This window comes from Oncorhynchus keta, chromosome 12 (assembly GCF_023373465.1).
Source record: "Oncorhynchus keta strain PuntledgeMale-10-30-2019 chromosome 12, Oket_V2, whole genome shotgun sequence".
NCBI classification, from domain to species: domain Eukaryota; kingdom Metazoa; phylum Chordata; class Actinopteri; order Salmoniformes; family Salmonidae; genus Oncorhynchus; species Oncorhynchus keta.
The window spans coordinates 13,237,891-13,260,522 of record NC_068432.1 but is presented as its reverse complement, the minus strand read 5'-3'; the positions used below and the strand labels follow the sequence as shown (position 1 = coordinate 13,260,522).

Below are 22,632 nucleotides of genomic sequence, written 5' to 3'. Positions count from 1 at the left end.
GGAATAGTCACATTTAGCAGCTTGCGAGACTGATGGATGGAGGTATGAGGGTCTGGATTGTGTCTCCCTCTCCTACTAGCTACACCATAAAAGCTCCATTTGGCCAGTCACAGTCTTATCTATATTGTGGAACTCTTCTCTCTCTCCACGGTTACATAATAACAGGAACACCAGACCTGCCTGGGTTCAACTAGGATTTGTTTTTTCGTCTAATTCCAGAGTGGGGTTGAGCCTGTCTGGACTGCCAGGTGGGCGAGATTTGGAGTTGCACTTCTGGGGACTATTACATTAGTTCCATTGCGCCAGACAAGCTCAATTAAGCGCAGCGGAAGTATCTGACAGAAAACTAAATGCTATTTGAACCCAGGTCTTCATGGCAGCGTTATTCCTTCTCAGAATTGGCTTCTTCTGCTGGAAGCTCTATTGTATTTGTTAGTAATTTTGAAGGATTTTCCTACGCTAAATTCTACATACCACAGAAAGCTGTTCTCAGTACTCTTGAGGTAAGTGGTCAGAAACTCTCCCAGTGACAAGTGAGATTGTCTCTGGAATGTTTCATGAACTCTTTCCAGTGAATGTACTGTTGGTTGTGTATGGGCACTTTTGGCAGAAATCGATGATTTGAAAGCCATAGCATATTCACTGTTTGTACCTCAGTTTTATTGCTCAATGTATGTTCTGTGCGTGGAAGTCACAGTGTAGCAAGCATGTAAGGACGGATGAGCATGGTGTTATTGAGAAGGATGACAAACCATTGTCTTTGTTTTCCAGGAGGAAGGCATTCTCCAGGAGTACCTATTAGCCCTGACCACCAATGAACAGCTCCTAGCCCGCACAGCACTGGTAAGAACTTAGTTAGACTTGCACCACTTTGTACTTGGTAATGTTGAAGACGTGGATTGACCACCAGCATCATGATGCTAGCAATGTAGAAAGTGACATTCTTTTTTTCATCTCATTATAAAGATTTAGAGCTGTAACTACATATTCTACTCACTCGGGATGGTAATGCTTGGAAGATATTTGAAATAATAGTTTCTAAGTACTTACACTTTGCCTAGGACTACTCTGTGACCTAGATGGTTATCAATATCATGAATGATCCATTTTGGAATGTGGGCTCAAACATATAGGTTAGATAACATTCTCACTGTGCCTCCAGACCCAGATCTCCGTAATATTCCAAAACATACTCCATCCATGCAATACAAACGACGTTGACATACCACTTTTAAGACTGTTGTCAATACGGAAGTGGTCAGACGACGCGGATGCTACGTTACAGGACTGTTTTACGAGCACAAACTGGAGTATGTTCCGGGATTCATCCAATGGCATTGAGGACTATACTACATCAGTCAACGGCTTCATCAATAAGTGCATCGACGACGTCATCCCCACAGTGACTGTACATTTCCCAACCAGAAGCCATGGATTACAGGCAACATCTGCACCGAGCAAAAAAGGCTAGAGCTGCCGCTTTCAAGGAGCGGGACACTAATCTGGACGCTTAGAAGAAATCCTGCTATGCCCTCAGGCGAACCATCAAACAGGCAAAGCATCAATACAGGACTAAGATTGGATCCTACTACACTGGCTCTGATACTCGTCTGATCTGGCAGGGCTTGCAAACTATTACAGACTACAACGGGAATCCCAGCCGCGAGCTGCCCAGAAACGCGAGCCTGCCAGACAGGCTAAATGCCTTTTATGCTCACTTCGTGGCAAGCAACACTGAAGCATGCATGAGAGCACCAGCTGTTCCGGACAACTGTGTGGTCACTCTCTCCGTAGCCAATGTGAGCAAGACCTTTTAGACAGGTCAACATTCACAAGGCCGCGGGGCCGGATGGATTACCATGACGTATACTCAAAGCATTCTCGGACCAACTGGCAAGTGTCTTCACTGATATTTTCAACCTCTGCCTGGCCGAGTCTGTAATACCTACATGTTTCAAGCAGACCACCATAGTCCCTGTGCCCACAAACACAAAGGTGACCTGCCTAAATGACTTCAGCCCGTACCACTCACGTCGGTAGCCATGTAGTGCTTTGAAAGATTGGTCATGGCTCACATCAACACCATCATCCCGGAAACCCTTGACCCACTCCAATTTGTATACTGCCACAAAAGATCCACAGATGACGCAATCTCAATCGCACTCACCACTGCCCTTTCCTACGTGGACAAAAGGAACATGTGAGAATGCTGTTCATTGACTATAGCTCAGAATTCAACACCATAGTGATGAGCTTTGTGGGCACTAAGCTAAGGATCCTGGAACTGAACACCTCCCTCTGCAACTGGATCCTGGACTTCCTGGCGGGCTGCCCCCTGATGGTAAGGGTAGGCAACAAGACATCTGTACGTTGATCCTCAACACGGGGGCCCCTCAGGGCTGCATGCTGAGTCCCTTCCTGTACTTCCTGTTCACCCACGACTGTGTGGCCATGCACGACTCCAACACCATAATTTAAGTTTGCTGACGACACAACAGTAGGCCTGATCTCCCTCAACATGAGCAAGACTAAGGAGATGATCGTGGACTACAGGAAAAGGATGGCCGAACACTCCCCCATTCACATCAACGGGGTTGAAGTGGAGCGGGTCGAGAGTTTCAAGTTCCTTGGTGTCCACATCACCAACAAACTATCATGGTCCAAACATACCAAGAAAGTCGTAAAGAGGGCACGACAACGCCTTTTCCCCCTCAAGAGACTGAAAAGACTTGGCATGGGTCCAAAAAGTTCTACAGCTGCATCAAGAGCATCCTGACCGGTTGCATCACTGCCTGGTATGGCAACTGCTCGGCATCCGACCGCATCCAACTTGCTGTTTATTATCTATGCAGTCACTTCAGCCCTACCTACATGTACAAATTACCTCGACTAACCTGTATCCCCGCACATTGACTCTGTACCGCCACCCACACTGTATATAGCCTTGTTAGTTTTTTAAATTTTATTTTTTACTTTAGTTTATTTAGTGAATATTTTCTTAACTCTATTTCTTGAACTGCATTGTTGGTTAAGGGCTTGTAAGTAAGCATTTCACAGTAATGTCTACACCTGTTGTATTTGGCGCATGTGACAAATAATTTGATTTGATCTGTTTTCCCGTTTGTCAATCAGGGTGTGATGAGTCCCAGAGTGAGAATACCGGTGGTCTTTAGTTATAATATTCAGCTGTTCCTCATTTCCTCCACTAATGGTGAATCATAATGTTAGTGACACATAACAGACTGCACACACACACACACAAACCCCCTACCGGTGATTTGTATGTGGGCTGCAGCTGCATTCTGTACTAATGTATCTGGTAATTACCTCTCGTTATCATGCGTGGCTTAGCGAACATCATCTCCGCCCCGCTCTGCTGTGATCCCGAACAGAAGGGCAGAGGTGCAAGGGGGCAGCAGGCAAGCAGTGTGGAGGGAGGGGGGATTCTGGGGTTTGGGAGATTCCCGATTAAAATGATCATGTCTGATTGTCAGAGCTGAGAAGGGTTTACCTGTCTAAAGATGTCTAAAACCTCATTGATCTTAGTCTATTATCGGCATTGTTTGAAGCTCAGTGTTCAATTCAAATCTCCCTACCATCATATCCATGCCAATATGACACCAATCTTGATTAAAATTTGCAAATCAACTTGATTGGAGGTACACAATACACTCCCGGTCTCTCGTCATGATCCGTCGGTCGTTACCGAGAACCACATACCAGATTTTTTTGACAGGGTTGTTAGCAATTCCCTTTTTAAGAGTTTTTCTTGCGCCTACCTAGCTCAAATTTTAGACATTGGATTAAAACAAGACTATAGCCCCCTTAAAGTGACAATTGGACTGAAATGCCGGAATGACTACATTTGTAGGTGCAACAGTTTTTATTACATTTATAATTTATTGCTCTCACGTGCTCATTTATGTACATTAAAAAGCAATTATGTGCAGCTGCTAGCACCAAGCTGAGGTTAATCAGTAAATGCAAATATATATTTGGATTAGCTAGGTAGGTACACTGGAAGGTTATACAGTGCATAAGTACATTTACATTACATTTAAGTCATTTAGCAGACGCTCTTATCCAGAGCGACTTACAAATTGGTGCATTCACCTTATGACATCCAGTGGAACAGCCACTTTACAATAGTGCATCTAAATCTTTTAAGGGGGGTGAGAAGGATTACTTTATCCTATCCTAGGTATTCCTTAAAGAGGTGGGGTTTCAGGTGTCTCCAGAAGGTGGTGATTGACTCCGCTGTCCTGGCGTCGTGAGGAGTTTGTTCCACCATTGGGGAGCCAGAGCAGCGAACAGTTTTGACTGGGCTGAGCGGGAACTGTACTTCCTCAGTGGTAGGGAGGCGAGCAGGCCAGAGGTGGATGAACGCAGTGCCCTTGTTTGGGAGTAGGGCCTGATCAGAGCCTGGAGGTACTGAGGTGCCGTTCCCCTCACAGCTCCGTAGGCAAGCACCATGGTCTTGTAGCGGATGCGAGCTTCAACTGGAAGCTAGTGGAGAGAGCGGAGGAGCGGGGTGACGTGAGAGAACTTGGGAAGGTTGAACACCAGACGGGCTGCGGCGTTCTGGATGAGTTGTAGGGGTTTAATGGCACAGGCAGGGAGCCCAGCCAACAGCGAGTTGCAGTAATCCAGGCGGGAGATGACAAGTGCCTGGATTAGGACCTGCGCCGCTTCCTGTGTGAGGCAGGGTCGTACTCTGCGGATGTTGTAGAGCATGAACCTACAGGAACGGGCCACCGCCTTAATGTTAGTTGAGAACGACAGGGTGTTGTCCAGGATCACGCCAAGGTTCTTAGCGCTCTGGGAGGAGGACACAATGGAGTTGTCAACCGTGATGGCGAGATCATGGAACGGGCAGTCCTTCCCCGGGAGGAAGAGGAGCTCCGTCTTGCCGAGGTTCAGCTTGAGGTGGTGATCCGTCATCCACACTGATATGTCTGCCAGACATGCAGAGATGCGATTCGCCACCTGGTCATCAGAAGGGGGAAAGTATTCAGACACTTTACTTAGCACTTTCTTTGGCAGGGATTACTGCCTTGAGTCTTCTTGGGTATGACGCTACAAGCTTGGCACACCTGTATTTGGGGAGTTTCTCCCATTCTTCTCTGCAGAACCTCTCAAGCTCTGTGACGTTGGATGGGGAGCGTCGCTGCACAGCTGTTTTCAGGTCTCCAGAGATGTTCAATCGGTTTTTAAGTCTGGGCTCTGGCTGGGACACTAAAGGACATTGAGACTTGTCCCAAAGCCACTCCTTTGTTGTCTTGGCTGTGTGCTTAGGGTCGTTGTCCTGTTGGAAGATGAACCTTTGACCCAGTCTTAGGTCCTGAGCGGTCTGGAGCAGGTTTTCATCAAGGATTTCTATGTACTTTGCTCTGTTCTTCTTTCCCTAGATCCTGACTAGTCTCCCAGTCCCTGCCGATGAAAAACATCCCCACAGCATGACACTGCCACCACCATACCTGACGCTTGGTTATCAGGCCAAAAAGTTCATCAGACCAGGTTTCATCAGACCAGAGAATCTTGTTTCTCATGGTCTGAGAGTCTTTAAGTGCCTTTTGGCAAACTCCAAGCTTGCTGTCATGTGCCTTTTACTGAGGAGTGGCTTCTGTCTTGCCACTCTATCGTAAAGATCTGATTAATGGAGTGCTGCAGAGATGGTTATCCTTCTGGAAGGTTCTCACATCTCCACAGGGGACCTCTGGAGCTCTGTCAGTGTGACCATCGGGTTCTTGGTAACCTTCCTGACAAAGGACTTTCTCCCCCGATTGCTCAGTTTGGTTGGGCGGCCAGCTCGAGGAATGCTCCATTTTAGAATGATGGAGGCCACTGTTCTTGGGGACCTTCAATGCTGCAGACATATTTTGCTACCCTTCCCCAGATCTGTGCCTCGACACAATCCCGTCACAGAGCTCTATGGACGATTCCTTCGACTTCATGGCTTGGCTTTTGCTCTGACATGCACTATCATCTTTGGGACCTTATATAGACAGGTGTGTGCCATTCCAAATCATGTCCAATCAATTGAATTTACCACAGGTGGACTCCAAGTTGTAGAAACATCTTAAGGATGATCAATGGAAACAGGATGCACCTGAGCTCAATTTCAAGTCACATAGCCAAAGGGTCTGAATACTTATGTAAATAAGTTTAAAAAATACATTTTTTTTTTGTTGCAAAAATGTCTAAACCTGTTTTCGCTTTGTCATTATGGGGTGACGTGTGTAAATTGATTAATCAATTTAATACATTTTAGAATAAGGCTGTAACGTCACAAAAATGTGGAAAAAGTCAAGAATCCTTTCCGAATGCACTGTAACTCTTCTCTCCCTGCTCAACTCCTCGCCTCTCACACACTCCCTCATCAACACCTCTTTTTCTCTCTCTCTCTCTCTCTCTCTCTCTCTCTCTCTCTCTCTCTCTCTCTCTCTCTCTCTCACTCCCACATCCCCTCCTCTCTCACTCACTTGCTCATTCACTCACTCTCCTCTCTTTTTTTATTTATTTTTTATCTCGCAGGCTCTGAAGAACATCGCAGCCATCAGTCTGGCTATCAATTATCCCAATAAATCCACCAAGCTGCTCAATACATCCCCCTGAGAATGGAGAGAGAGAGACGGAACAGTGGAGAGAGAGGAGGAGAAAAAGAAAGCTAGCGACTTGAAGGGGTGGATATCCTCACATCCTGTCTCTGCCAGCTCTGAAAGAGGGATGAAGGGGATGGAGAGAAAGAAACACCCTCTGAATGTCTTCCTACAACAGCAGAACTGTAAAAGGGATTCACTCCTTCCTTCCCTGCTTCTATTCTCTCTCAATCCCAATTTCTATCCTCTCTCAATCCCCCTGTTTTCCCTCTCCATCTCTTTATACTATTTTTACTGACTGGGGAGAAGGGGGGCTCACTCGACAACAACACATCACTTTATCACAATCCTTTTGCCTTAGGTGAATACAATGTATCAGCATCGTGTGGGTTTCAAAGAAAGAAGATAGCCTAGCCGTGTCTCTTTGTTTCGGATTAAGATGCTGTAGAAGCCCCTCTGCTAAAGCAAATTAAGTGTGCCAAATTTGTCACCTTTCTGTGGAGAAATAGAAGTTTATTTTCTGTTTATTCTTTTTATTTTTAAACAAAAGCCACCTTGGTTTTAGAAAATCGGTCGCTCATGGAGAAAGCGGGTCACCTTGCCTAGCTCCCCGAATCCCTGTCTCTCTGTGGACAATGTAGAGCAGAACTAAAAATACAGCTACAGCCCAGAACAGGAGAGAACATTTCTGTTTAGGCTCCTGAGCCTCAGATTTGTCACCATGGGGAGAGAGAACTGAGCTGCGACCTAACATCTCCACTGTGTTTTCTCCACAGCTTCCTCCTTTTTGTGGACATAGAGGACAACTGTTTTTGGCCCCAGTGTCATATGTCTATATCACAGTACTTCATTTAGGGGGTCATACGGGGTTACTCTGGAAATAGTCTCATGTTGTCATACTTTGTAGTCTCATTCATTTGGGAAACAGAATGGGAGATTTTGCAATCTAGGTTCCTCTATATATTGGATTTCAGTATATTCACATAGTATATTGGATTTCAGTATTTTCACGCAGCGACATAATGGGATAAATTGTCATCTAGGTTCCTCTATATATTGGATTTCAGTATATTCCCAAGGTATATTGGATTTCAGTGTATTCACACTGACTATAGGTATATGCACCTGTTGACATGGTAAAATGACACAGTGCATGGACATGGCACCAATGTGGTTAACACGAGAACTCACTTTTGTCGACAGTCACTGGTGTTGGCTAAATAGGACACGAGTGAAATGCTCAACCAACACGCACCACTGTAGAGTTGTCTGCATGACAGTGGTCATCTATTGATGGGGGTTATAATTATATATTCACACTCTGGCTGTATACTGTACTGTTGCTTCAAAGGACACACATGAGGGGAAAGTGTATTCCTGCCATTTCTGTTCAAAGCTAAGGGAGAACAGGGTTAGTCAGCTGTGTGATATGAAGCCCATTGTACAGCAAACACACACACACACCGTATAATGTGGCTAGTTTATTATAGTAGCCTGGCGGTCCATGCTTAATGTGCCATAACCAACGTCTAGCTTGTGTTCCTTCATTGTCATGCTAAAACTACTTGAGAGTTGGCTATAACACATACAGTATGTGGACCTCTCTATTAAATAGTGAGTATTACCTCCACATATCAGAACATATGAACTTCTTATGTTTCATGATCACATTTAGAATTAAATTGTTTTTGTTTTAGTTCTTTAGATCTTTTTTTATTTGTATTATTATTCCTTTTTTCCCCCTTTTGATAAATTCTCCTGATCAAATAGATTAAAAGACAAATGCCCTTTATTCTAAAACAGCTTCCTTGGGGTGAATTGGATCGACGATTCTATTGCAGTGTTATTTAGTACGGTGATGGAAATTCATTGCAATATTCAGAGTTCTATTTTTGTTTGAAGTTTTGTGTGTGGCATAATTGAATAGGGAAGACGACGGATGCCAAAGAATACCCTTTTTGTCAAATCATTAAATGTGTCTGATATGATATCTCTTCCAACCAGAGCACTTTATGGATGTGTTAACATAACAGCTCTGTATTGTGTGGAAATAGGGAGGGGGAAAAACTATAAGAGATGTCTTCTTTTTATTTTGGAGGTCCTGTACTGTTATTGAGATCAGGTTAGAGAGGGTTAGCTGGGTGCTAGCTGACGATGACACAGGCTGTTGGGTCTCCAGTGTTTTTGTTTACATGAGCGTCAGCCAGTGTTGAGCATCTGAAAACGGTCGTCACATGACCACCAAGATGACCCCCAACACGGGCTTCTCTTCCCTCCCGGAGAATCCAGTTCAACAGCGCCTCACGTATACTCCCCTACATCTTTATTTGGACAGGGAAGCTAAAAGTTAAATTTGTCTCTATATTTACGCATTTTGGATTTGAGATCAGATGTTTTATGAGGCGACAGTACAGAATATCCCCATCTGTTTGAGATGATTTTCATACATATCTGTTTCATTGTTTAGAAAGGAAAGCACTTAATGTATCTCATCCCCCCCCCGCCCCCAATTTGAAGATACCATACGAATTTGTCCAAATTCACTTAGTGTATTAAAGTAGTCAGAAGTTTAGTACTTTGGTCCCATATTCCTAGCACTCAATGACGACATCAAGCTTGTGACTCTGCAAACGTGTTGGATGCATTTACTATGTGTTTGGGTTGTTTCTGTTGTGTCCAAAATAAATGAATGGTAAATAATGAATTATTATATGAGTAATGAATCCACTTTAATTGTAAAAAAGAATAGAGTAGGTTTCTGAACACACTTAGGTGGATGCTACCATGATTACGGATAATCATGAATGAATCATGAATAATGATGAGCGAGAAATTAGAGGCCTCAATATTATATGCCCCCAAAAAGACTAACTCCCCTTTTATTGGTAATGGTGAGAGGTTAGCATGTTTTGGTGATATGATCTTTGTTCCTCTGTAACTTTGTCGCTCATCATTATTAACGATTAATTTATGATTATCCGTAATCATGGTCACATTCACATTAATGTAGAGGTGTTCAGAAACATTTATATTCTTATTTACAATAAAAGTGATTCCAAAGTCACAGATTACATTATTTACATTTATTTCTCTGCAAATGCATCCAAGAAGTTTGATGTAGTCACAGCTTGATGTAGTCATTGCATGCTAGTAATATGGGACCAAATACTAAGACAGGAAATGACTGATAATACTTTAACGTGACATATTTTATAAATTCCCCATCGTTTTATACACTATAAATACAAAAGTATGTGGACACCCTTTAAAATGTGTGGATTCGGCTATTTCAGCCACACCCATTGCTGACAGGTCTATAAAATTGAGCACACATCCATGGTATCTCCATAGACAAACATTGGCAGTAGAATGGCCTTACTGAATAGCTCCGTGAATTTCAACGTGGCACCGTCATAAGATGCCACCTTTCCAACAACTCAGTTCGTCAAATATCTGCCCTGTTAGAGCTGTCCCGGTCAACTGTAAGTGCTGTTATTGTGAAGTGGAAACATCTAGGAACAACAATGGCTCATCTGCGACGTGTTAGGCCACACAAACTCACAGAACGGGACCGCTGAGTGCTGAAGGGCAAAACGCGTAAAGATCATCTGTCCTCGATTTTAACACTCACTACCGAGTTCCAAACTTCCTCTGGAATCAACGTCAGCACAAGTACTGGTCGTCTCGAGCTTCATGAAATGGGTTTCCATGGCTGAGCAGCCACACACAAGCCTAAGATCACCATGCGCAATGCCAAGCGTCAGCTGGAGTGGTGTAAAGCTCGCCGCCATTGGACTCTGGAGCAGTGGAAACGCGTTCTCTGGAGTGATGAATCACGCTTCACCATCTGGTAGTCTGGGTTTGGCAGATGCCAGGAGAACGCTACCTGCCCGAATGCAGTGCCAACTGTAAAGTTTGGTGGAGGAGGGATAATGGCCTGGGGCTGTTTTTCATGGTTCAGGCTAGGCCCCGTAGTTCCACTGAAGGGAAATCTTAAAGCTTCAGTGTACAATGACATTGTAGACAATTCTGTGCTTGCAACTTTGTAGGGAAGGCCCTTTCCTGTTTCAGCATGACAATGCCCCCGTGCACAAAGCGAGGTCCATACAGAAATGGTTGGTCGAGATCTGTGTGGAAGAACTTGACTGGGCTGCACAAAGCCCTGACCTCAACCCCATCGAACACCTTTGGGATGAATTGGAACGCCGACTGTGACCCAGGCCTAATCGTTCAACATCAGTGCCCGACCTCACTTGCTCACGACACAGACATGACACAGACAACGCTGGATTCCTATCGAGCAGATGGTTGTAAATAATATTTTATTACGTTGAAATGACTCTCCGGTTAAGTAGTGATGCGTGACATATGCCTAGTTTCCTGAAATTAGTCATACATAGCTGTACGATAAAGAATGCGACCTACACACTTCCTTAAACCTAAAATGAGTTAAAACGTTTTTTTATGTGAAAAACCGACAAAGCACATCAGTAGGACAAATAAAAATGCATTTTTGCAGAGCATCTCCCCTTGTTGATACGGAGGACGCATGCCGATTAAATGGCCAAAATGTTGGTAAGACATCACGAATGTCACAATATTTTGGGTACAGTAATAAAGGTGACATATTTTGGGTAGATGTTCCTAAAACTGATTAACTGTATAGATGGATTATAAAGTATGACAATTATTCTTTATTGACGTGTCATGAATTTACTGTGATGTCATCATATTTGTATATGGCTTATTATAATTTTATGTACTACTAGATCATATGGATTGAAAAGTTGTAAAAATCATTTAAAAAAGCCAAAGGCCATAGCTTTCTGGGTCGTCTTGCTAGATTGATGAATACAGCCATAGTACAACAGTGCAAAGCTAAAGAGTACACTGTAAGTGATTCTGTCCAAATACTTATGTCACCTTCAAATGGGGGCACTGGATACATAAAATGCTTTCATTTATGAACTGTAAAACAGATATGTAGGATAATACTCTCAAAAAGGTGACGTGGCCTCGTTTTAACATTTAATCTCAAATCCCAAATGCTGGAGTATAGAGCCAAATTAAACGTTTTTAGCTTCAATGTCCAAATATGTAGGGGGGTGTATATACAATGTGCCTACAGTAAAATAAAAAATGAAGAAATCATAATTGAACTCTCATATTATTGTAAATGTCTTCAATTATATTTTTAAAGATAAATATATTGTTTAATTTGAGCTTTTTTCTATCTTTTTACTTTTAAAGGTTTTTGTTTTTTTGTTGAAGTTTATTTGAAACTGACTTAGGTTTGAATGTACATAGTTGTGAATATTGTTAATTGCACATAGTAATAATAATGCAGGGGAAAAAGAGGAAAGTATTTCAAATCAACCCCCATACAAAGAAGAATTATAATATATTCTATTGTTCTCTAAAGACGAGACAATTTGATTCTTTTGATTTTGTATGAGTGGCACATTGGAGAAAAGGGGGTGGGGGGGGGAGTACTGCTTGGATTGATTTGTTATCCGTTTTTAATTAAAACACCATTTTGATGCGGTACGTGTTTGTCTCTGTCGTCTTTTTTTCTGTCTTAGATGTTCCTACTCAATAGGGACTTATTTTGAAACTAAACTTTTAAATATTTTCTTGATAAGTCAGACTCGGCAGCATTAAATTGGAGCTGTCATACCACATTATTACAAGTTATTATTAATTTGTATTTTATTTAACTAGGTAGGTCGGTTAAGAACAAATTCTTATTTACAATGACGGCCTAGAGGCCTCCTGCGGGGACGGGGGATAAAAAAATATATACACTACCGTTCAAAGGTTTGGGGTCACTTACCAGGCCAAAGACCCCTCAGAGACACCAATACTCCTAAGCCGGGCCCACAAGAATGGTATGGTCTACTGTATCAAAAGCTTTTGCCAAGTCAATAAAAATAGCACAACATTGCATAGAATCAAGGGCAATGGTGACATCATCAAATGAAATTTTATTTGTCACATACACATGTTTAGCAGATGTTAATGCGAGTGTAGCGAAATGCTTGTGCTTCTAGTTCCGACAATGCAGTAATAACCAACAAGTAATCTAGCGAACAATTCCAAAACTACTACCTTACTACCTACAAATGTAAGGGGATAAAGAATATGTACATAAAGATATATGAATGAGTGATGGTACAGAGCGGCAGAGGCAAGATACAGTAGATGGTATTGAGTGCAGTATATACATATGAGATGAGTATGTAAACAAAGTGGCATAGTTAAAGTGGCTAGTGATACATGTATTACATAAAGATGCAGTAGATGATATAGAGTTCAGTATATACATATGAGATGAATAATGTAGGGTATGTAACATTATATTAGGTAGCATTGTTTAAAGTGGCTAGTGATATATTTTACATAATTTCCCATCAATTCCCATTATTAAAGTGGCTGGAGTTGAGTCAGTGTCAGTGTGTTGGCAGCAGCCACTCAATGTTAGTGGTGGCTGTTTAACAGTCTGATGGCCTTGAGATAGAAGCTGTTTTTCAGTCTCTCGGTCCCAGCTTTGATACACCTGTACTGACCTCACCTTCTGGATGATAGCGGGGTGAACAGGCAGTGGCTCGGGTGGTTGTTGGCCTTGAGGATCTTTATGGCCTTCCTGTGACATCGGGTGGTGTAGGTGTCCTGGAGGGCAGGTAGTTTGCCCCCGGTGATGCGTTGTGCAGACCTTACTACCCTCTGGAGAGCCTTACGGTTGTGGGCGGAGCAGTTGCCGTACCAGGCGGTGATACAGCCCGTCAGGATGCTCTCGATTGTGCATCTGTAGAAGTTTGTGAGTGCTTTAGGTGACAAGCCGAATTTCTTCAGCCTCCTGAGGTTGAAGAGGCGCTGCTGCGCCTTCTTCACGATGCTGTCTGTGTGGGTGGACCAATTCAGTTTGTCTGTGATGTGTACGCCGAGGAACTTAAAACTTACTACCCTCTCCACTACTGTTCCATCGATGTGGATAGGGGGGTGTTCCCTCTGCTGTTTCCTGAAGTCCACAGTCATCTCCTTAGTTTTGTTGATGTTGAGTGTGAGGTTATTTTCCTGACACCACACTCCGAGGGCCCTCACCTCCTCCCTGTAGGCCGTCTCGTTGTTGTTGGTAATCAAGCCTACCACTGTTGTGTCGTCCGCAAACTTGATGATTGAGTTGGAGGCGTGCGTGGCCACGCAGTCGTGGGTGAACAGGGAGTACAGGAGAGGGCTCAGAACGCACCCTTGTGGGGCCCCAGTGTTGAGGATCAGCGGGGAGGAAATGTTGTTGCCTACCCTCACCACCTGGGGGCGGCCCGTCAGGAAGTCCAGTACCCAGTTGCACAGGGCGGGGTCAAGACCCAGGGTCTCGAGCTTGATGATGAGCTTGGAGGGCACTATGGTGTTAAATGCCGAGCTGTAGTCGATGAATAGCATTCTCACATAGGTATTCCTCTTGTCCAGATGGGTTAGGGCAGTGTGCAGCGTGGTTGAGATTGCATCGTCTGTGGACCTATTTGGGCGGTAAGCAAATTGGAGTGGGTCTAGGGTGTCAGGTAGGGTGGAGGTGATATGGTCCTTGACTAGTCTCTCAAAGCACTTCATGATGACGGAAGTGAGTGCTACGGGGCGGTAGTCGTTTAGCTCAGTTACCTTAGCTTTCTTGGGAACAGGAACAATGGTGGCCCTCTTGAAGCATGTGGGAACAACAGACTGGGATAGGGATTGATTGAGTATGTCCGTAAACACACCAGCCAGCTGGTCTGCGCATGCTCTGAGGGCGCGGCTGGGGATGCCGTCTGGGCTTGCAGCCTTGCGAGGGTTGACACGTTTAAATGTTTTCCTCATGTCGGCTGCAGTGAAGGAGAGTCCGCATGTTTTAGTTGCGGGCCGTGTCAGTGGCACTGTATTGTCCTCAAAGCGGGCAAAAAAGTTATTTAGTCTGCTTGGGAGCAAGACATCCTGTTTGTGACGGGGCTGGTTTTCTTTTTGTAATCCGTGATTGACTGTAGACCCTGCCACATACCTCTTGTGTCTGAGCCGTTGAATTGAGATTCTACTTTGTCTCTATACTGACGCTTAGCTTGTTTGATTGCCTTGCGGAGGGAATAGTTACACTGTTTGTATTCGGTCATGTTTCCGGTCACCTTGCCCTGATTAAAAGCAGTGGTTCGGGCATTCAGTTTCACGTGAATGCTGCCATCAATCCACAGTTTCTGGTTTGAGAATGTTTTAATCGTTGCTATGGGAACGACATCTTCAACGCACGTTCTAATGAACTCGCTCACCGAATCAGCGTATTCGTCAATGTTGTTGTCTGACGCAATACGAAACATATCCCAGTCCACGTGATGGAAGCAGTCTTGGAGTGTGGAATCAGATTGGTCGGATCAGCGTTGAACAGACCTCAGCGCGGGAGCTTCTTCTTTTAGTTTCTGTCTGTAGGCACGGATCAACAAAATTGAGTCGTGGTCAGCTTTTCCGAAAGGAGGGCGGGGCAGGGCCTTATATGCGTCGCGGAAGTTAGAATAGCAGTGATCCAAGGTTTTTCCAGCCCTGGTTGCGCAATCGATATGCTGATAAAATTTAGGGAGTCTTGTTTTCCGATTAGCCTTGTTAAAATCCCCAGCTACAATGAATGCAGCCTCCGGATAAATGGATTCCAGTTTGCATAGAGTCAGATAAAGTTCGTTCAGAGCCATCTGCTCGGGGGGGAATATATACGGCTGTGATTATAATCGAAGAGAATTCCCTTGGTAGATAATGCGGTCGACATTTGATTGTGAGGAATTCTAAATCAGGTGAACAGAAGGACTTGAGTACCTGTATGTTGTTATGATCACACCACGTCACGTTAACCATGAAGCATACGCCCCCGCCCCTCTTCTTACCAGAAAGATGTTTGTTTCTGTCTGCGCGATGCGTGGAGAAACCAGCTGGCTCATTGAGGACCTTTTTAAGGTTGCAGTGGCATGTCCATAACCTGAGCTGAAACCAGATTGCATATCAGAGAGAATACCTTAGACACCAAGAAAGCCAGTCAGTTGATAATTGACAATGTTTTCCAACACTTTTGATAAACAGGGCAAAATAGAAATAGCCCTAAAACAGTTAGGATCAGCTTGATCTCCCCCTTTAAATAAAGAATGAACCGTGGCTGCCTTCCAAGCAATGGGAACCTCCCCAGAAAGGAGAGCGAGTTTAAAAAGGTTGGAGATGGGCTGGCGATGATAGGGGCAGCAACCTTAAACATTAAAGAAGGACCTAAACCATCTGACCCAGATGTTTTTTTGGGGGTCAAGTTTCAGCAACTTCTTTAGCACCTCGGACTGTGTGAATGCCTGCAGGGCAAAACTTTGTAGCGGGGCAGGGGAGAAAGAGGGAGGAGCATCGGGGATAGTCGCATTAGAAGAGGTGGGAGATGAGGAAATGTTGGATGGGCATGGAGGCGTCAAATAGGAATCCTTACTTAAAGAGCAATGTGCTTCTTGTCAGTAACAACCAGATCATCAACATTAAAAGACATGGGCAGCTGTGAGGAGGGTTTGTTCTCCAGATCATTTTCCAGGACTTCTTGGTGTTCAACCCACAGAGAGAAAACTGTTCCTTTTTCTTTAAATTAGGTAAATTGGTTAAGAACAAATTCTTATTTACAATGACAGCCTAGGAACAGTGGGTTTGTTCAGGGGCAGAACAACGTATTTTTACCTTGTCAGCTGGGGGATTTGATCTCGCAACCTTTCGGTTTCTGACCCAACACTCTATCTAACCACTAGGCTACCTGCCATTCCCTAAAGTAACTAACTTTGGCCTTCCAGATAGCCTGAGTGCACTTATTTCTCATTTTACTTAACAAGAGCCAGTCAGCCTGAGTATACGTGTGCCGAATCTTTCGCCAAATGCAATTTTTGAGGTAAGATCACGGTCGAACCAGGGGCTGAACCTGTTTTTAATTCTAATTTTCTTTATCTGGGTGTGTTTGTTAACAATACCACTTAAAATTTTAAAAAGAAGGTCCAAGCGTCAGAGGCCAGTTCATGAAGGAAGGCTTGCTCATTAAAGTTTTTTAGCAAGCAAATCAGGACAGGTAGTTTCACTGAGCAGCCATTATGAACACAGGCTGTAAAACAGTGATCACTAAGGTCATTACAGAAAACACCAGACTGATACCTGTCAGGATTATTTGTGAGGATAACATTAGGAGAGTAAGTAGCCTTTTCTAGGTGTTTGGAGTCATACCTTGTGCGATTGGTAATAATCTGTGAAAGATTTAGGGAGTCCCATTGCTTTAGGACTTAAATTAGGTGGTTTAAGCATGTCCCCGTGTAAAGGTCACCTAGCAGGACAAATTCAGACTTAGTGTAAGGGGCCACGAGAGAGTTTAGGGCAGGTAGGGTCCATGCTGGTGCTGATGGAGGACGATAGCACCAAGCAACAGTCAACAAAGAGCTATTTGAAAGTTTCATGCTTAAAACCAGCAAATCAAATTGTTTGGGGATTCAAAACACTCTTCCTTAACCACATCTCAGTAATGACCAACACATCTGGATTGGAGCTGTGAACCCACACTTTCGATTGATCCAGTTTAGGTAATAAGCTTCTTGTGTTAACGTGCAGAAAACCCAGGCTTTTACTAGAGCAGAAATCAGTAAAGCAAATATCAGAGCTCAAGTCAGAATTGGGGTTAGCAACTGTAGATGGGCCAGCATGTACATGCACATTTCCAGATGTCATCAACAGTAATACAATGCACAGCAGTGCTGATTTATGACATCTGAATGCGCATCATAGTACAGGGCAGTACAGGGCAGTGCTCTGCAGTGCTGATTTATGACATCTGAATGCGCATCATAGTACAGGGCAGTACAGGGCAGTGCTCTGCAGTGCTGATTTATGACATCTGAATGTGCATCAGATGGCAACAAGATCATATTGTAGTAATTTCATCAGGTAACATGACTACAAAGCCGCGAGAGGTGGTTAGAATAGGATGGGAGGCCAAAAATGTTAAATGCATACATTTGTCAATCGCAAGTAATTGTGAAAAAAGGACTAACAGGTAGACTCGATATGACGTAGATGTAAAAAGTAAACGGCATAGTGGGTCAATTTCCACAACAACTAAGAGAGTTGAAGCGCAAGGCTCAACTTCTCCACTGTTTTGATGGCCTTGCAACTATGCTCTGAACCACGTGAAGCAAACCCATGCACATGTGCATATACTATATGAGGCAGTGTTGCCAACTTAGCGACTTTGTCGCTATATTTAGCGAGTATTCAGACCCCTCTAGCGACACATTTTCAAGATATTGACTCGTGACAAATTTCGCGACTTTTTCCAGTGTTTTTGGAGACTGACGTGAAAGATCGTATTGTTCTTACTCTTCTCAACGATCAGCGGGTGCTGCTGTGGGCCCCGTCCAAAAGCACTCACAGGCGGCCCAGTCCTCACGCAGCAGTCCCTCCCAGCTGCAGTCAGAGCAGGAGATGTTCACCCCTCCGCGTCCAGACTGAAAATGAATCGCGCATGCGGGAAGCTGCCGCTGGCTGATCCCGCCCTGGCTTTACATTCAGGGTGGCATGTAAATGTAAAATGTTCTTTTTCTAAAATAAATCACTGCATTTGACTCACACAGTCTCAGTCACTTACTGACCTTGTCCACTGTGTGTGTGCCCCTCTGTGACATAAGTTAAACATCTAGCTAGCTAGCTCATCATGTCTCAGTCTAAACTGTACACTCAAAAATACAGAAAGGAGTGGGAATCAAACCCTGAATTCAAAGGCTGGTTGAAGCCGTTTATTGGAGATGATACACGGGCATACTGCCTGTATTGTACGGCTGTTATCTACGCCAAACTTAGTGATGTAAAAAAAACACGTGACAACTCAAAACATACTCAAAAGACAAAGCCTTATAACAGTTCCACCCAAAACAAGCTGCCATTTATGGTTTAAAAAATAGACTAAGAAAAACGCTGAGGACACCATGGCATTAGCTATCGCTGAACTCTGTTCCATGCTGGCATGTGATCACATTGGAGAAGCATGTAGAGCTGCTTTCTCAGACTACTGCTGCTACCCACTTCAAAATGCACAGGACAAAGTGCACAGAAATGATTAATGGTGTTCTAGCAGATGGTCGCAGATGGTTGGTCGCAGATGTGGGTGACCAGCAGCTCAGCCTCCTCCTCGATGAGTCTACGGATGTAAGTGTTTCTAAGTACCTGGGGGTTGTGATAAGGTACTTTAGTGACACTAAGCAGACAATTGTATCAACATTTCTGGGGCTTGTTGAGTTGGAGGGAGGAGATGCCAAATCTATAGCCCGTGCTGCCGTGGCTTTCCCCGAGAAGTGTTGTCTTTAAAAAGAGAAACTCCTGGGGATAGGGACTGACAATGCCTCTGTTATGACGGGGATTAACAATGGGGTCCACAAAGTGCTGAAGGAGGAGTATGGTTGTGTGTGCCACTCTCTGCAGCTTGCTCATTTGTAGTTAAAAACATATTTAGGGTGTTTTTTTAGTTTGTTAGTTTATACTCTTTTATTAATCTTTTTTAATTTTTTTCCAATTAATTTTTTGTTGTTAACTTTTACATAACCTACGAAAACACAATGCCTTTATATTCAAATTTGACAAATACATTCCCTTATAATTGAATTTCCTCTACTTGTCACTATCAAAAATTTGACTGAAAACTTTGAGTTATTTTGATTTATTATTTTATTAAAGAACTACAGGTGGTTCTGTGGATTTGAGGAACTTCTGAACACAGTCAATTTGGATGGTTCCTAGGTACAATACTACTGCCTCCTTGTAGTTCCAGAGATTATTTTGAGGAGATGGTAAACTCCATTGGAATCGTATTAACGCCCATTGTGTACATTATGTACGTTGCCATGTGTCGTCAATGTGCCAATGTACACATCTTGTGTAATACATGAGTAATTGCATGTCTTTGTTTTGCATGTTCTCGAATCCCACTGGTCTTCCTCTGTCCCGTCTAATTCCACTTGTCTGTCTGTCAGTCTATTCAATCAAAATGACAAGAGTGGTAATATTCAGACAGACCCATTCCAGGTCCCTTGGTGCATCACACCACGGATCGCTTGACGTAGCCGACCAGGTCGGTGCCCTTGAGCCGGAGCTTGGTGGTGTCATAGATGCTTTGTGGATACGGGCCCTGATCTCGCTGTGTTTCTCCAGGCGGCTGGGATCAAAGCAGTGCTCACATGGCTTCAGCTTGGAGTTGGCAGCACTTTTACCATACGTTTCAACCAGAAGCTGTGCCACCTCTCCAAAAGATTGGCTGCTTCATGGACATAGAGGCGTGAACCTATTTAAGTAAGTAAATACATGTTCACATAAAAAAAAAAACGGTATTATTGGCTAACTACAGCAGACTACTACTGTGTGTTGGCTAATAAGCTGCTTGTTAGCTACATACTATAACTAGCTGATTATATGTCACTTAGCTAACTTCATGTTAGCTTGTTATCTTGATATAGGCCTATTTATGATATAGGCCTATTTATCATTGTAAATTAAAAACGGATGCTCCAAATGCATTTGTTGATAACAGCAATGGAGGAGGCTCCAGCTGCTCCAGCTGTCAAAAAGGGAGTAGGTGTCCTGGTTAATATAGGGCAGGTTGTGGGATGACATTTTGAAAATATTCTCCAGTTTTAGTCCCTAAAGAGGAAAACTATGACAGAGAGATTATAGTCAGGGCTGACTAATTGTAATACAATTAAGCCTGTTTCTTTGATGTCTGTCCTCAGCTATGGAGAGCTGTGAAAGCCTGTCTGCAGATGAGGTCCCAGAGAATGTCCCAAGAGACTGCTGGAACATCCTTGTATGCCATGGGTTGTACATTATGTGTACTTATGTTAGCAAATGTTTTGTACAACAATACAGCTTTAAAGTCACACACAATGTAGGCTACAAATATATTACATCTCCTGGATGTATATGCTGAGTGTGCAGGATTCTATTCCAGCCCAGCACTAACACACCTGATTCAACTTATCAAACCTAATGAGTTGATGATAATGTGTATTATTGCTGGGCTGGAATAGATCTACTGCTCACCCAGTAGATCAGGGAGTTGAGCAAGGTTGGCCACCTCTGGTATAGACTTTTTTTGTTCACCTGAAGTTATGCTTACTAAGATGTCTAACATTTACAAACAAGTTAGATTATTTGTACATTTTGAAATTATATTTTGAGTCATTCAAGTGATTATTGAAGTGAAGTGTTTTAATTGTTAACTTAAATAAACATTGACAGTAGTTGATCTTGAATAATGTTTTCACAGATCACAATTCGCAATAAAAAGGTGTAAAGGGGATCTGTCTCAAATTGGTCTGTTTCTGTGTTGCTTTCTCGAATGACATTTTCTTTTTGTCCAGTTGTGAGCTCTCCAATTGGTTTTATTTGATTGCCATTCTGTCTCAGGATATCAGCCATGTGAACCACTTTGCAGCTTATCATAATGGCATGCATCACCAAGGATTCGAAGCAATGTTTTAATGACTTGGCCAAATCTTTTGATACGGTAGACCATTCCATTCTTGTGGGCCGGCTACCTCTCTCAAAGAGTGCCGTGTATAAAGTCAGAAAATCGGCTGTCTCAGCAACTGCCTGTCACCAAGGGAGTACCCCAAGGCTCGATCCTAGGCCCCACGCTCAATACCTCCTGCAGCCCTCATCCTCCACATACAACACCTGTTCTGCCAGTCGCATTCTGTCAAAGGTCCCCAAAGCTCACACATCCCTGGATCGCTCCTCTTTTCAGTTCGCTGCAGCTTGCGACTGGAACAAGCTGATACAAATACTCAAACTGGACAGTTTTATCTCTTCTTTCAAAGACTCAATCATGGACACTATACTGACAGTTGTGGCTGCTTTGCATGATGTATTGTTGTCTCTACCTTCTTGCCCTTTGTGCTGTTATCTGCCCAATAATGTGTGTACCATGTTTTGTACTGCTACCATGTGATGCTACCATGCTGTGTTGTCATGTGTTGCTGCCTTGCTATGTTGTTGTCTTAGGTCTCTCGTTATGTAGTGTTTTGTTGTCTCTTTTGTCGTGATGTGTGTTTTGTCCTATATTTACATTTTATTTTTTATTTTATTTTTAATCCCAGCCCCCGTCCCCGCAGGAGGCATTTTGCCTTTTGGTAGGCCGTCGTTGTAAATAAGAATTTGTTCTTAACTGACTTACCTAGTTAAATAAATACATTAAAAAAAATATGCCTACAGTATGATTGCTTAACTGGCATAATTAGCCTGTGCAATACATTTGCCCCTTGTCATTGTACATCTTTTTTTTAATTTTTTTTTTTTATATTTTTTAAAACTTTTTAACTAGGCAAGTCAGTTAAGAACAAATTCTTATTTTCAATGACAGCCAAGGAACAGTGGGTTAACTGCCTGTTCAGAGGCAGAACTACAGATTTGTACCTTGTCAGCTCAGCTGTTTGAACTTGCAACCTTCCGGTTACTAGTCCACCGCTCTAACCACTAGGCTACCCTGTCGCCCCAAGCAGAGAATAGCTAAACACACACTTAATTTGCATAGTGATGAGTTAGCCGTACTGTATGTTTTCCATTTAAAATGATACCAATAGATAATGTATATGAGGCTAACCATAAGTCAGATTTTCAAAATTTTTCTGACATGAGATTGTTTAGTGCAAATGCAAGCCTTGTGTTCTAGGTACGGTACTGTACACAAAAATAAGGAGCTGGCCATTTGTAGGCTAATTAAAAATGTCAAAAAGGAAAATGATGTGGCGTGGGGAGCGTTGTGACACAAGTATAATGAAAAAGCCATTAGATATAATATATGAAAATCATAATGTTAAGATACCATCATCCAATTGGTAGCATATTACATGGAAAATTCATGCTTAGTGTATCATTTACAATGTGTGTTACTGGTGATTTCTATCCTTTGGTGGGTACATTTCACAATTGAATTTACTCAACACATTAACAAATGGTGGCTTTAATCAGTTTTGAGTTT

At 43.2% G+C, this 22,632-nt stretch overlaps 1 protein-coding gene across 1 annotated transcript in view; it reads left to right on the top strand.

Moving 5' to 3' along the window:
• Positions 1-12,146, top strand: part of zzef1 (zinc finger, ZZ-type with EF hand domain 1) — a 58,651-nt gene extending 46,505 nt beyond the window's left edge. Inside the window, 2 exon segments of the mRNA XM_035781925.2 lie at positions 772-843; positions 6,535-12,146. Of these exon segments, the coding sequence (XP_035637818.2) occupies positions 772-843; positions 6,535-6,615 (153 nt within the window). The 3' untranslated portion in view covers positions 6,616-12,146.
• The last annotated feature ends 10,486 nt before the right edge of the window (positions 12,147-22,632 follow it).